The sequence below is a fragment of the Sturnus vulgaris genome, chromosome 12 (genome assembly GCF_052056855.1).
Source record: "Sturnus vulgaris isolate bStuVul1 chromosome 12, bStuVul1.hap1, whole genome shotgun sequence".
NCBI classification, from domain to species: Eukaryota; Metazoa; Chordata; class Aves; order Passeriformes; family Sturnidae; genus Sturnus; species Sturnus vulgaris.
Genome location: NC_142254.1, coordinates 3,593,605 through 3,606,333, shown reverse-complemented (window position 1 = coordinate 3,606,333; position 12,729 = coordinate 3,593,605). Strand labels below are relative to the sequence as shown.

General features: G+C 40.1%; 1 protein-coding gene across 3 annotated transcripts in view; it reads right to left on the bottom strand.

Annotated features, from left to right (window-relative positions):
* PEPD (peptidase D) overlaps positions 1–12,729 on the bottom strand; it is a 144,971-nt gene that overhangs the window by 53,637 nt on the left and 78,605 nt on the right. For all 3 annotated transcript variants that reach the window (XM_088171820.1, XM_088171819.1, XM_014881912.2), the window contains one exon: positions 8,477–8,554. In XM_088171820.1, the coding sequence (XP_088027946.1) occupies positions 8,477–8,554 (78 nt within the window). The remainder of the gene's footprint in view (positions 1–8,476; positions 8,555–12,729) is intronic.

Below are 12,729 nucleotides of genomic sequence, written 5' to 3'. Positions count from 1 at the left end.
GGTTCCAATGTCTTTCCATGATGAAAACTGGGCCAGTGTCACTTAGTTTTTTTGACAGCTTCTGTTTTTTTTGTTGATTGTTCAAGGAACCTCCAAATTATCAGTTCTCAAATGGAACACAACAGACAGGAGTTTTAGAATACTCTACAGAAGCTGACAACTGAATGAAAAAACCCTGAGAAGACAACTGCAAGCCTTTCCATGGACATGTCCAAAAGTTCAAGCCAAGTGCACAGTAGTGAAGGTAGCAACTAGTATTTCCAAAAAGGAGGCTGCTTGCTCCCCAGCCAAGCGTGTTATTTAGCCTGTAAGAACATTTCTTTCCTATTTGAAAGAAATACCCATTCTTCAGAGCAGAGCCTGAGGTGGAAGTACAGCACTGCATTCTGCAATTAGAAATACTCCTGCCCTGAGCACCTCAGTGGGCTCAGCCCCAGTGTGGAGCAGCAGAACTCCTCCTGGGGCTCTGCCACACTCTGCCTCTGCTCTGGGGCAACAAGAGATTCTCTGGACAGACACAAGAGACCTAACACTGACCTGAATACAAGGACTGGGAATTGCATCTGGTTCAGGGGGAGCACACAGAAGTTGTGTTGGGGACTAACTGGACCTTCCCTCTGAGCCCTACAGTGGTTTAAGAGCCAGGCAGACTCCCACTAAAATTGTATTTTGACCTACCCAGCTGAGTTCCCCACACCACTGAGAAAGATTTGACTACTGATTTCTATCCAACACAGGCAACATCCATCAAGAGTACTTCTATCACATTTCATGTGTATTTGTGTTAAAGACCACCACAAAAAGTAGATTACAACTCCAACAACAGCCAGTTTTTTTCAGAATATGCTAGGAATGCTACACTAAAACAATGACAGATAAAACTCACAGTTAACAATTAAAAAGACATTTCACATACATTATAGACAGCAGAAATTTGCAAGGCAGACCATAATATAGCACTTTAAGGAAAGCTGAAATTTGTTACAGCAAACACACTACTAATACTTAGTGATCTTTGGTGAAAAGGCTTATACACTTCTGACACTAAGCAACCTCACAGTCTGAATTAACCAGTACTAACAGAACACATTCAATTACAGCAAAATTATTGTTAATTCTAGCAAATACATTTCTCTATTTTTAATCCACTTCAATTTTTCTGAATTAGCATAAAATTAATATAGTCCCTAGGTAGAACAAAATGAAAAATACCTACACTTGATGAAAACACTAAATATTAATCAAACGAGAGGAATCAAGCCAAAGGAATTATTTCAGAAATGGATAGCCAGTTAATTTTGCAATCAACCAGTAAGTAGTAGCAATGTACTTTGTATTATTATTAGAAACAAAACCATTACTACAAACAAGCTGTTTCAAAACTGCAGACTGAAAAGTTAAAGCTAACCATAATTTTTGCATATTACAGCACTGAACTTCAAAATTCATAAAAGTGCACAAGGCCAAATGAAAATACTAGTCTCACCCACGTAAAATAGTTGAGCATTTACATCTGACACATTAACATCCTGAGATCTTACAAGCAGTGCTTTCAAGAAGTAATAAATACAAAATTTTGTACCGTAGGATAGATGGTTTTAACAGCAGACACTGAAGAACTTGGGTTGGAAAAGGAAGGACTTCTATTATGTGATGGAAAAGAGACAGTTCCTGCGTTTTAAATGCAACATTGCCCCCACCTGGACAAATGAGTTTTGGTTCTGGGTTGATGTTAGTATCGTAAAACTCGACAAAATACTGATATTTCCAAAAAAGAGTTTGGAAAACAGATACAGCAAACTTTGATCATCTTTTCTCGTATACCTATTTCAAGCTCACCTAAATCTTTTCTTGACTTATTGAAAAATTTCCAATATTTTCCTAAAATAAATGACAACCACTCAGTACTCACAGAAAGTCTTATACTTACTCATGCATTCAAAGATAGTGCATTTTCTACAAATAAGACTGTATAATATTACAATAAATATGTGGATATAATTTCAATGCAGTATGTATACTGCACATGTGTAGTGTGTGCATATATAAAAGATAAATGCACATAGATTATACATTAATTGACAAATCTTTTGATTACAGAAAACTATCTATTATGCTTTGAGGTCAAAGAATTAAAATCAGCAAAGTAACTTTTATTTTAGCTAATAGAAGGATTAACCATGAACAACTGATTCTGGCTAGCTTTTGCAAGAAGCAATTTTCTTTTGTGATATTCTTCCCAGAATCACAGAATAGGCTGATTTGGAAGTGACCCATCAGGATCACCCAGCCCCTGTCCCTGCAGCCCCCCAGCAATCCCCCTGTGCATTCCTGGGGAGCCTGGGCAGTGCCAGCACCCTCTGGGGGAGCAGAACCTTGCCCTAAAACCCAACCTAACCCTCTCCTTCTTCACCCTCCTTGGAGTGACCAGCCACTGCACGGAGCCTGAAAGCTGTCCTTTGTCCCTTTTCAGTCATTAAAAATAAAAAACCCCAAACATTCAACATCTTCCCTCTCTGCTTCATCCAGAACAACCTTTCACAACTACCTGTACTTGCAGCCAGGAAGAAATCCCTGTGACAAACAAAGCTTCTGAAATGACAATAGGAGAGGTGCTAGAAGGATCTTTTGAGAGCACCACAGGTAATAACAAAAACAAAACACCAAAAGCTACATACAAATGACAAATGGAAGGAGACAAACCCAAGTTTGACAACAGAACACATACATGTAAAGGCAGTGCTCCCAGAAGGAGCTGAGTGTATGCTCTGGCAAGTACAGGATGTTACCAATGTGAAAACTTGGGCAAAGCTCACTTCTTTCCACAGCTCTTACTTTAGTGCCCCCTGCTGTCAGTATTATTCTGATGATTTAAATTTGCACTGGGATATTAAGGAAAGAAGTAGAAACAAAAATATGCCTCAGAGTTAAACTATTCAGATAAAGGCTTTTTGCAATACTAGACAGTTTTCCATATCCCCAGGTCTATCATTTGACTCAGCAAATAACTGTGGTTGTTGGTATAGCCAAGACACATTTAAATCATTTAACATTATGCTAAGATTGTACTTTTATCACAGATGTGTTTGGTTTTGTGACACTAGCAAAGCTTTCTGATACCTGATTGCAATAAAACTATTTCCAGGTAAAACTTGTTTTCCTATCATCCACAGCAGTGATGGCAGTTATGGGAACAGCAGTGAGAGACATTGTTTCACCAAGGATAATGTAACTCTGCTGTCATTGAAATCAATGAATTATTTCAATAAAATAAGTAATCATTGAGCAATTACATGAGTGTTAAAAGAAACAGTCAAATAAAATGAAAGACATCATCCAATGATCCATCCTGCTTCTATTTAAACTTCTAAAACTTCCAGTTTTATTTTATAAATAATAGGTTGCCCCACTGTGAATACAAGGTTAACGGATTTTCTCTTACATCTGCTGCATTTCCCAAGCAGTTGATGCTGGTTGTACTCTCCTTATTTATGCTTCCACCCAAGCCCTCTCAATAAATGACCCTCTGGCCCTGGCTCCAGTGAGGACCAGTGTCCCCTCCCAGCTGCCAGTGCTGCAGCAGGCCCTGGCCCAGGTGAGTGCCTGAGCTCCTTGGGGTGTGGAGCAGACCCTGCACAGCCTCAGGGTCTGCTGCTCATTAACTTTGTGACTTTGGAGGATATTTCTAAACATTAAAAACGCTTTTTTTTTTCCCCAGTAAAATAGAAAATTATTTTGCAAAGCCAAAATGGACCTACTAACCCCCAAAAATGTCATTAAGTGCTTGATGGTCAGTGAACCTGCCAATGAGAGCTGTTTACAAAGTGCTGAATTTTCACTGAGGTACATTTGTCAGATGCCATAAAAATACCAAGACCTGCAACTCATGACACCTGCAGAACAGCACCTCAGGTGAGAGCTGTGTCTATTTCAGTTACACCTGGGGTCAGGCTGATTTTCTTACTTTTCTATTATTTAAGTGTAAACCTCATAATGAAGAATCAACATTAATTTTAAGATCAAAGAAGCATTTTTCTACTGCCAAACATTGCAGGAGTCCTGTTGATCAACTGCAACAGAACAATCAACTCCTGCCACGTGTTTGGCACACGGCAATGCCAGGAACCCACAAAGTCAGGCTGCACGAGCCACCAGGCTGCAAATCAAATGCAATAAACTACAATTTTACTCCAAAACTTCTCAAATCAAAACATAAAGTATACACTTCAGGGTCACATCTCTGATGGTTTCCAGAACAAACCAGCAGACCACAGAGGTGAGCAGAGACGTTTGCCTTGCCCCTTCCTCTGCTGCACGTGGCTTTTATGGCCTTCCCCTCTCCCCCCAGCCATGGTGTAACTCCACACTGCAGCATTGGCAGGGCAAGAGCAGCAGGCAGAAGGAAGGATAAAAAGCAATTTTCTTCTATTATTTTTAAGGAAGCTTTCATTTTCCAGATGGCAGATGCTGATTTGTTGAGACAAAACACTTTTCATAGAAGCACGCTGGCTCTTACTGAACTTGTTCTGGATATTGTTTCCCAGGTCAAGTCATAACTTCCAGCCAAAGTCAGAGATCAGTTTAGCAGAACTGAAACCAGTTTCCACCTCCCTCTAACTTTTGAACCACTATCTTTCTGCAGTGTGAACAAAAGCAAAACTGCTCATGAGACACTTGTCCAGAAGAATGAGCCAGTGGGGGCTGCCCTTTGATGAGCAGGAGTCCCATGTGCACCTTTGCTCTTGATTTGTGCCTAAAGGACTCAAATCTCTACTCCTTCAATTTATTTGGGTTATTGTCTTCTTGAGTAGCAGCTTTTAATTTCATTCTACTCCTCACCAAACTCTGAAAGACCTTTGGTTTTCCAAAATGCTGGAAGCCTCTTGTGTGCAAGGCAGGAGATTGCAAACTACAACAAGTACTTTAGCTTATGACTCCACTTCCCTTCTACCAACTGCAGTTACAGCCTTAGCACAGAAACAGAAGGGGCCTTGGCATCCAATTACTAATGCAATACCTGGAGAGGATGCAGTGAACCTCAGTCCAGGGATCAGTTCCAATCCAAGCTGTCAGAGCTTTAAGATGACAAAAGAAAATCAGTATTTGTGAACAGCCTGGCCATACATCACTACTGCAAGCTGTGATTTGCAACATTCCAAATAGAAGATTTTATTTAAAGCTAATACTGAGTAAAAAGACCAATTGCTTACAATGGTGACTCAGCCTACCCATTTATCTGGATGACCTTTCCAACCACAGAGAAAACAGACACCTGCTTAGGGGGAAAGTGCTTGGTTTAAAGCAAATTGATAATTTCAATGTTCATCACAGAATGTCATAGTACATGAATCATTTATACAAAACACTGCTGCTATTGTAGTATTTGCTTTTAATATCCATACCAGTTAAATATCTGTATCCTGAATACCTAAACTTCCCTAAAAATACTGATTTCTTTCTCAGTCAATCACAGTGCTTTGTGTTAGATAGCTATTTCAATATTTAACAGATTGAAAAGAATAGCCCTGCTTAGCAAGACAGTGTGAATTAAAAAGAAGTGTCAGAAATTCCCTTGATAGTCCTTTGTTTTGCACTGGGATCTTTTAGTGCATAAGCTGTACCTATAAAGTGTGGATTATGATGCAGCATCAGGGATGCAATTCCATACCAGTATCTTAGAGAAGCCATAAACCTACTTGATATAGGTTAATTTAAAAAATAAAAAAAAGACCATCATAAAGCCAGGCTTTTCTAAATCTGCCACAGCTTTTGACAAAGAAGTCAGAGTAACAGCCTTTAAAAAAGATATAAAAAAGCAATAGCACAAGTATTTTGGCCTATGATCTTTTGATGCAACTAAATCCTTGTTACTTATAGTTTTAAAAGAGCAAACAATGCATGCACTCAAGCATTTCACAGAAGCAAAGCCTTAGTCTTCCAAATGTATTTTTTCTAATATTCAGGTGTTTAGTCGACTTATTTATGATACTTACTGCACTGCACTGCTTTGTACATTAAAAAACTGAGCAGAACATTTCTGCAAAACCCATGAATGTTATTCATATCCACTAAGTAATGTTGAGAAAAAGCTACGAAATGCTACTGAATAATTTATTAAAAATCATACCAAATACCCACTCTCCCAATTCTATTATATACAACCCTATGAATAGTTAAATTAATGTTATGCCAAAACGCCAGAGGAAACAGAAATAACCCTTAAAATACTGTTACCTCTTTTTCACCAAAAATAAAGTCTAGTTTTCCCCATGTTCAGGGCTTCCTAAGACTATCCAACAGAGGGCTCCCCATAGCTATTAAAAAGCTTAATTGAAAGCCAATATATAAATGCTAATATACCCAGACAAATCAGCACAGTGTCATTTTAATGCCTCTTCTGTATGCACACACACACCCCTTCTACACCCAAATCAGACATTTGTAAAGGCACAGTGAAACCACTCAGGTAGTGCCTTGGCTGAATTTGTATGCTGCTCATGTATGCTACACCTCAAGACTTTTTCTGAAACACTATTTTTAACTGTGGAAAACGAGTGCGTTTTTAAATTGTCTTTACAGAAATTAAATCACTTTTTCTTATTATTCTTTTATTCTCCCTTGAGATAAATACTAAGAAGCCAGTGTGGAGCAGAGTTTGCTCTGTGAGTATCAGCCAGTGGGAGAGGCAGGGCAGTGGCTGGAGCCTGGCCTTTGCTGACACTACCTGCACCTGAAACCTTCCCACCCCGAGGATGGTGCCACTGCACCGTGTGGGCAGGAGGTCATTCCAGACTCTGCCAAACCTTGCTCTCTTGGTTGAGGCAGAGGTGCTGCTCAGCAGTTTTGAAACGCTGAAGTGATCAATGTATTTGGTAGGCTATGGTTTCCTGACACTCAGATACCTGAGGCTGATAAAACCCAAACATATTTTAAAGACTTTTCCAGTACTGCAGAAAATAAGGGATTGCAAAGAGTCTTGTATGAGCTCCTGTGGTTTAAGAAGGACTACAGCCATCCACTAAACTGTCCTTGGAGACTGTAAGTGAAAGATTCCTACACATACCCTCCACCCTGAGGTCTGCCTCACCATTTAAAGACCTCAGTTTTAAATATGGGATACCATAATGCACTGTGACATATCTTCTCAGTAATATATGCTGAGATTTCCTGTATGCTACACACCTTCTTTTTTAAATTTAATTGAAAGACACAGCTGGTACACTTTTATGTTGGTATGCCCTTCCTGATCAAAAAATGCTCATAGCATATTATCTACTCAAACACAACGTAATCATAAATCAAAACTATTGCCCTGCAATAAATTAACTTCATTATTTGATGGGTTTAGTAAGCTATTAACCATAGATGAAGATAACACATAAACTATTGTACAAGAAGCTTTAAAAAAAGTTTTTACAGTATTATAAAGAAATTATCTATCTGTAATTCCATAAGTTCACTGTGCAGCACCTGAAGATGTGCCTGGAACTTTAGCCAACAAGGCATATTTTTTAACTTCTGAGATTCAATTTGTTTTCCATAATAGGTTTTGAGCTTATCGATGACAATACTAATTTGCTTTCCTTCATACATTCACATTTCACTGTGAAAATACATACCTGCAATCTTCCTGCACAGGCTACAAAGGTAATCCAATACAATTCCTCCACTGAATGTCAGTGATTAACTTCTCCAAAACTAGTTCTGCATTCTTATAAACAAAGGCTTTTTGACCCATATCTTTGGAGGTAAAGTATGAAAGTTATGATCTGATCTATTACACAACAGGCAAAAAGGTCTGTCTTTCAATTGATGGGAATGTTTTTGGTGCTTCCATTCACTCTGCTTTTACCTGCAGTGATACTGCAAAGCATGTGGACCTGTAGTACACAAAGAGAAAATCTTACGGCATTTGCAGCTGTAAGTAAATCTTTATAGGAAATTTTTGGCACAACACAGAACTGGAAGCTCCCTTCCCTGACCTGAACCGAATTTGATCTCTTCGAATATTCTAATCTGTGCTTTCTTGTCAGGGTGTCTGTGTGCACACAAGCATTTGTAAGCTCTAATCCATTCTGCAATTTGATGCAATTCTCTCAAAGCAGCCAACACTCTTGTGATCCTCCACCCCTCCACCAGAGCTGAGGTTTGCACCTGAGGTTCGAATCTGAGGTCCAAGAGCAAACTCAAATCACGAATTTTGCAGCTGCCTTTGTACTTAGAGTACAGTAATTTCCTAAACTAAGTGCCTCTGGTCCAGAAGTGTTTGAAACAATATCTCCTTCCCCCTTTCAACTGGAGATGCAGGTGTACAGGACCTTTGGAAGAAACCAGAATAATTCGGCATGCAAAGCTATCTTCTATTTTAAAGATTTAGACTTTTTATCAGTATGCAGTCATCTTTTTTCCACAATTCCTGTATGGAAACAGCAGTAGTGAAACAAAAATATCAAACAAGCTCTAACTCTTTACTTACCATAAGTCTCCATCTTCAATAGTCTTATCATTTGGGGCTCCAGCATGGCCATAGTGCAAAACAGACGAGTTCTCCCCACTGATGGGCAAAACCAAAATTAGCACAATTAGTGGAAGAAGAAACATTAACACTACATTCATAGGACATAAGAAGGAACACTGTAAGCATCAGTGTATCCACATCAAGAGCAGCCTGTGAGAGCTGTCACAATCCCTGCCCTGCTGGGGGCTGCAATAGCTGCCCCAGCACTAGTGCAGCAGAGATGAGCATGGCACAGGAATTGTGCTAGCCCAGCTGTAAGACAGCACCTTGCTGCAGAAGGAACATGGCACAGTTCATATGAATATATCCTCTACCCATGACAGTGTAAAGGAAAGCATTATGCACAAGTAATTTTTTCAATTTACATCCATTTATTATTTTCTGGTGGGGTTTTTTTTTGGTTGTTTGGGTTTTATTTTAATTGCTTAGTGCTATTTTTCCCCTATTCAAGATTAAGTAGTCTTATGTATAAAACAAACTATCTTCCAGTGGGGGAAAATGTGACATTTGAAACACTCTAGGAAACACTGGGACTGGAGAAATGCAGCTGTTCAAGGGAACAGCTCCAGTTCCCTTCTGGCATGGCTACAGGTGGTCTCTGCTGAAGGGGTGCACTGCCTGGGGAACAGTCACAGCTTACAATGCCAGGAGCAGGCATGAAAACTGTCACTCTCTTCTTACCTGTTGTTGAAAAATCACATTGCAAAGAAAAGGTTTTTATTCCTGGAAACCTTGCAGAGTAAACTGCTGATTCACAAGAATAAAACAGCTCCAGAGAAGGATGGACACTTGTTCTGTTGTTCTGAAGTTCCATGATCCCCCAGGTGACCTACATTTGGCCTTGGCATCCTCTCTTGCCTACTGATATTCCTCTGGGTCTATAAAATGTCAGTTAAAAGGCTGATAAAGATCTCAAGCTCTACCTATTCTTCTTTTACTGTGCTCTTCAGATAGATGCTCTTGCTTTTTCTCTTCAAAAAGCTGGAAGAATTACATCACATCCAAAAATACACGTTGGGACAGGGTTACTGCAGCTCCTCTCCAACCCCTCCAGCTCACTTGCCAGTCTGTACCTCAGCTTTCATCCAAACCTTTCATTGGTAACCCTGCTCAAATCTGGTTCTTTCAAGCTGTGATGCTGGAACAGCTTTGTATCTTGGATGACAGGAATCTGAGGCTCAATTTCAATCAATCTTTTGTTGTATCTGGAGTAAATGTGACATCTGACATATTTCTCATATTAAACTTTAGATGTGTGCAATTACAAAAACAGTGAGCATGCACTGTATCCAAAAAGAGACTACCTTCAAGACACATGAAGTACTTGTGATATTAGATATTTAACAGATCATCAGTCATCCAGTTAATTTCATAAGCAATGATTATGGAGTGGAAAGTGGAAAGTTTCTGCAGGCTCTCAATCTAAATGGCTGGGCTGTGTCCCTGGAAGTATTTAAAAGGACATGTAGCTGTGGCACCTGGGGACACAGTTCAGCAGTGAACTTGGCAGTTAATGGATGGACTGGATGATCTCAGAGGGCTTTTACAACCTGGCTAACTCTACACTGATATTTTGAAAACAATAAGTATTTATTGTTAAGGTTTTTTTAGCATATAAGAATCATTATGCAGCAAGACAATGAAAGGTGATATTTCAGAACCACCGGGATGACTTTTTGGTACAAAATACTTCATAAAATTATACACACCCCAAACAACAAAATTAGAAAATTTAAAAGCTGTTAAATCAAGAGTTAAAAAGCCCCATAGAACTAAGGCTCACACATCCATTTTGTGATGCTGGTCCAATGGCTTAAGCACAGTTTCACAACTGGATGGATGCTTTTTCCTTGCTGGATGCTGGACTTGAGAACCTCTGCTGCAGTGCAGATAGCTAAAAATGGACCCAGAAAGCCTGTATACAAGATCAAAACAGTCATCTTTCTGAGACGTTCTGTCTCCTGGGCACTGTCGGAATATTTTCCACACCAGGACACTTCTAAAATTAGTTTGCTCTATCTGAAGAAAAAAACTTTGTAATGGGGCAATGGAGTGCAATCAAAAGAAAAGGTGTCCTGTGCCAGGCACGGTGTCCAGTGGGAGCAGTGCCAGGTGCCAGGGGTGCAGGCTGCTCCCATCCCTGGGCTGCACTGTCGGCATGGGGAGGATGCACCACCACTTCCTGCCTCAAGAACTGCTTCCCAGGTGGGGGGGATGGCATGTGGAAGCAACTGGAATGACCTTGCATGACATTGTTTGGTGTTTAAGGAAAAACAAGAAATTAAAAAACACCAATAGCTGGCATGCAAATACATATTCCACAGCAGTTTGTTAGGAATTTAGCTGCAGATACTATTCCTTATCTCCCTCCAAAACTGGGGATAAAGTACAAGAAGCAAACAGCACATGCATATATTTATGATCAACTTTTAAAAAATTATCATGAACCTTAAGGGCATGACTCCATGCTTATGTATTTGCAAACAGCTCGTTTACTCATCAAGATATGTTGGCACCCTCAGCAATATATACCATACCAGTGCATAAATAAGTCATATACTCAAATTTGACAACTACACAAATGCTTTCAACAAAACACACTGCAAATACAAAGATGAGAGGTTTCTTTTGCACATTTTAACATAAAGGTTTTAGTTTACAAAATATTTCTGCTAGGCTCAGCACCAACTGTGATGGGAGCTGCATGAAGGATGTGTTTTTCAGCACCGGTGGTGAAGTGTTAAACAGGCACAATCTTTCTTGGCATTCAGGCTCCTGATCTGTCAGGCACATCTTGGCTCTGTCACACACATGGGATCACAGCACAGAGAGCACATTTGGTGCTGAAGACCAGACCTGCACACCATATGCATTGCAGGGGTTTGCCTGCTGGGATTTATTGGTGTGAGAGGATCTGCTCCCCTAGGACTGGCTCTGGGCAGATCCCTGAGCTCAACACCCATTAGCAACCATGGCAGAGCTGACATGCTCCTGAAAGCTCTCCCAACTGCTTTTCAACCAAAACAAATCCAGCACATGCACAGTACTGATCCCTGGCTCTGAGCAGGCCCTGCAGCTGAGGATGAGTGGGACAGCTTGACTCAGAAATGCTCTAGTGACTCAAATTAAGACAGCAATATGGAAACCTCCAGCAGGTTCCTGCTAAGATGTGCACATCCAGTGTCCCCTGCAGGGTGCAGCTTTACCACTGTCCTGAGATGAAGGCAAGGAAGATTCTTCTGGAGCAATACTACAGAAATGATGTGTACCCACAAGGTAAATGCTACAGTTAGCCAGAAATTGTTCACACTGATTCACTAAGCCTTTCAAAGTGGCTTTAAAACAATTTAAACAAAAGCCCCAGCCACTGGCAAAGCAAATGAGCCTTCATGTAGAAGCCTCTTCCTGCTTTTTCAAGAGGCAACAGTTGCAAGGTCTAGCATTAGAGCACCAGGCTGTGGTTTAGGATGAAGAGCTGTGGGGAGGTGAGGATCACTGCCTTCTTTTCAGTCAGCACCTCTGAAAATCACTGCATGCCAGTGCTCACCTCCAGGCAGCCAACCTGAAAATCCTCCCAGAGGTCTCTGTGTATCCATTTCAATTCCTTTAATAACTTGCTTCTAACTGGAGCCAAAGACATACAGAAAGAATTGCATGAAGCAGCAGAAGAGCTGCAAATTAACACCCTGAGAAGGCAAACCACAGTAAGAGATTCTGATTACTAGCAAAGGAAAACAATCCCCCAAGATTCATTTTAGATCAGAAAGCACCCTGAAAGCAAATTACTAGAAAAAAGAGGAGAAATGTCAGCAATACTTTGAGGATAGAACTATGCTGAGCATGAAGCACTAGAAAAAGTGTAGCTAGTAGCTCTATATTAAAGAACATCTAAAGAAAAACCAAAAGACCATTGAATAAAACTGGAACATATTTCCATCATGATTTAAATCATCATAGAATGAACTCAGAAGAAAGCATTAATCCTTCTTGCCACTTTTTTGTCTAAGGCATGTAATCTTAAAAAGTTGTACAGAACTGAAACAAAGAAAAGCAGATTCAATAAGTATCCTAATCTGGCCCAAAAAGCTTCACTTTTGGCGACCCTCAGATAGAAGAAGACATTTCACTGCACAGTGTTATTCCTAATGACTGATAGCACTGGCTGAGAGCTGCCATCTGCCCAGAGAAGATCAGTCAAGAGGATCTGAACC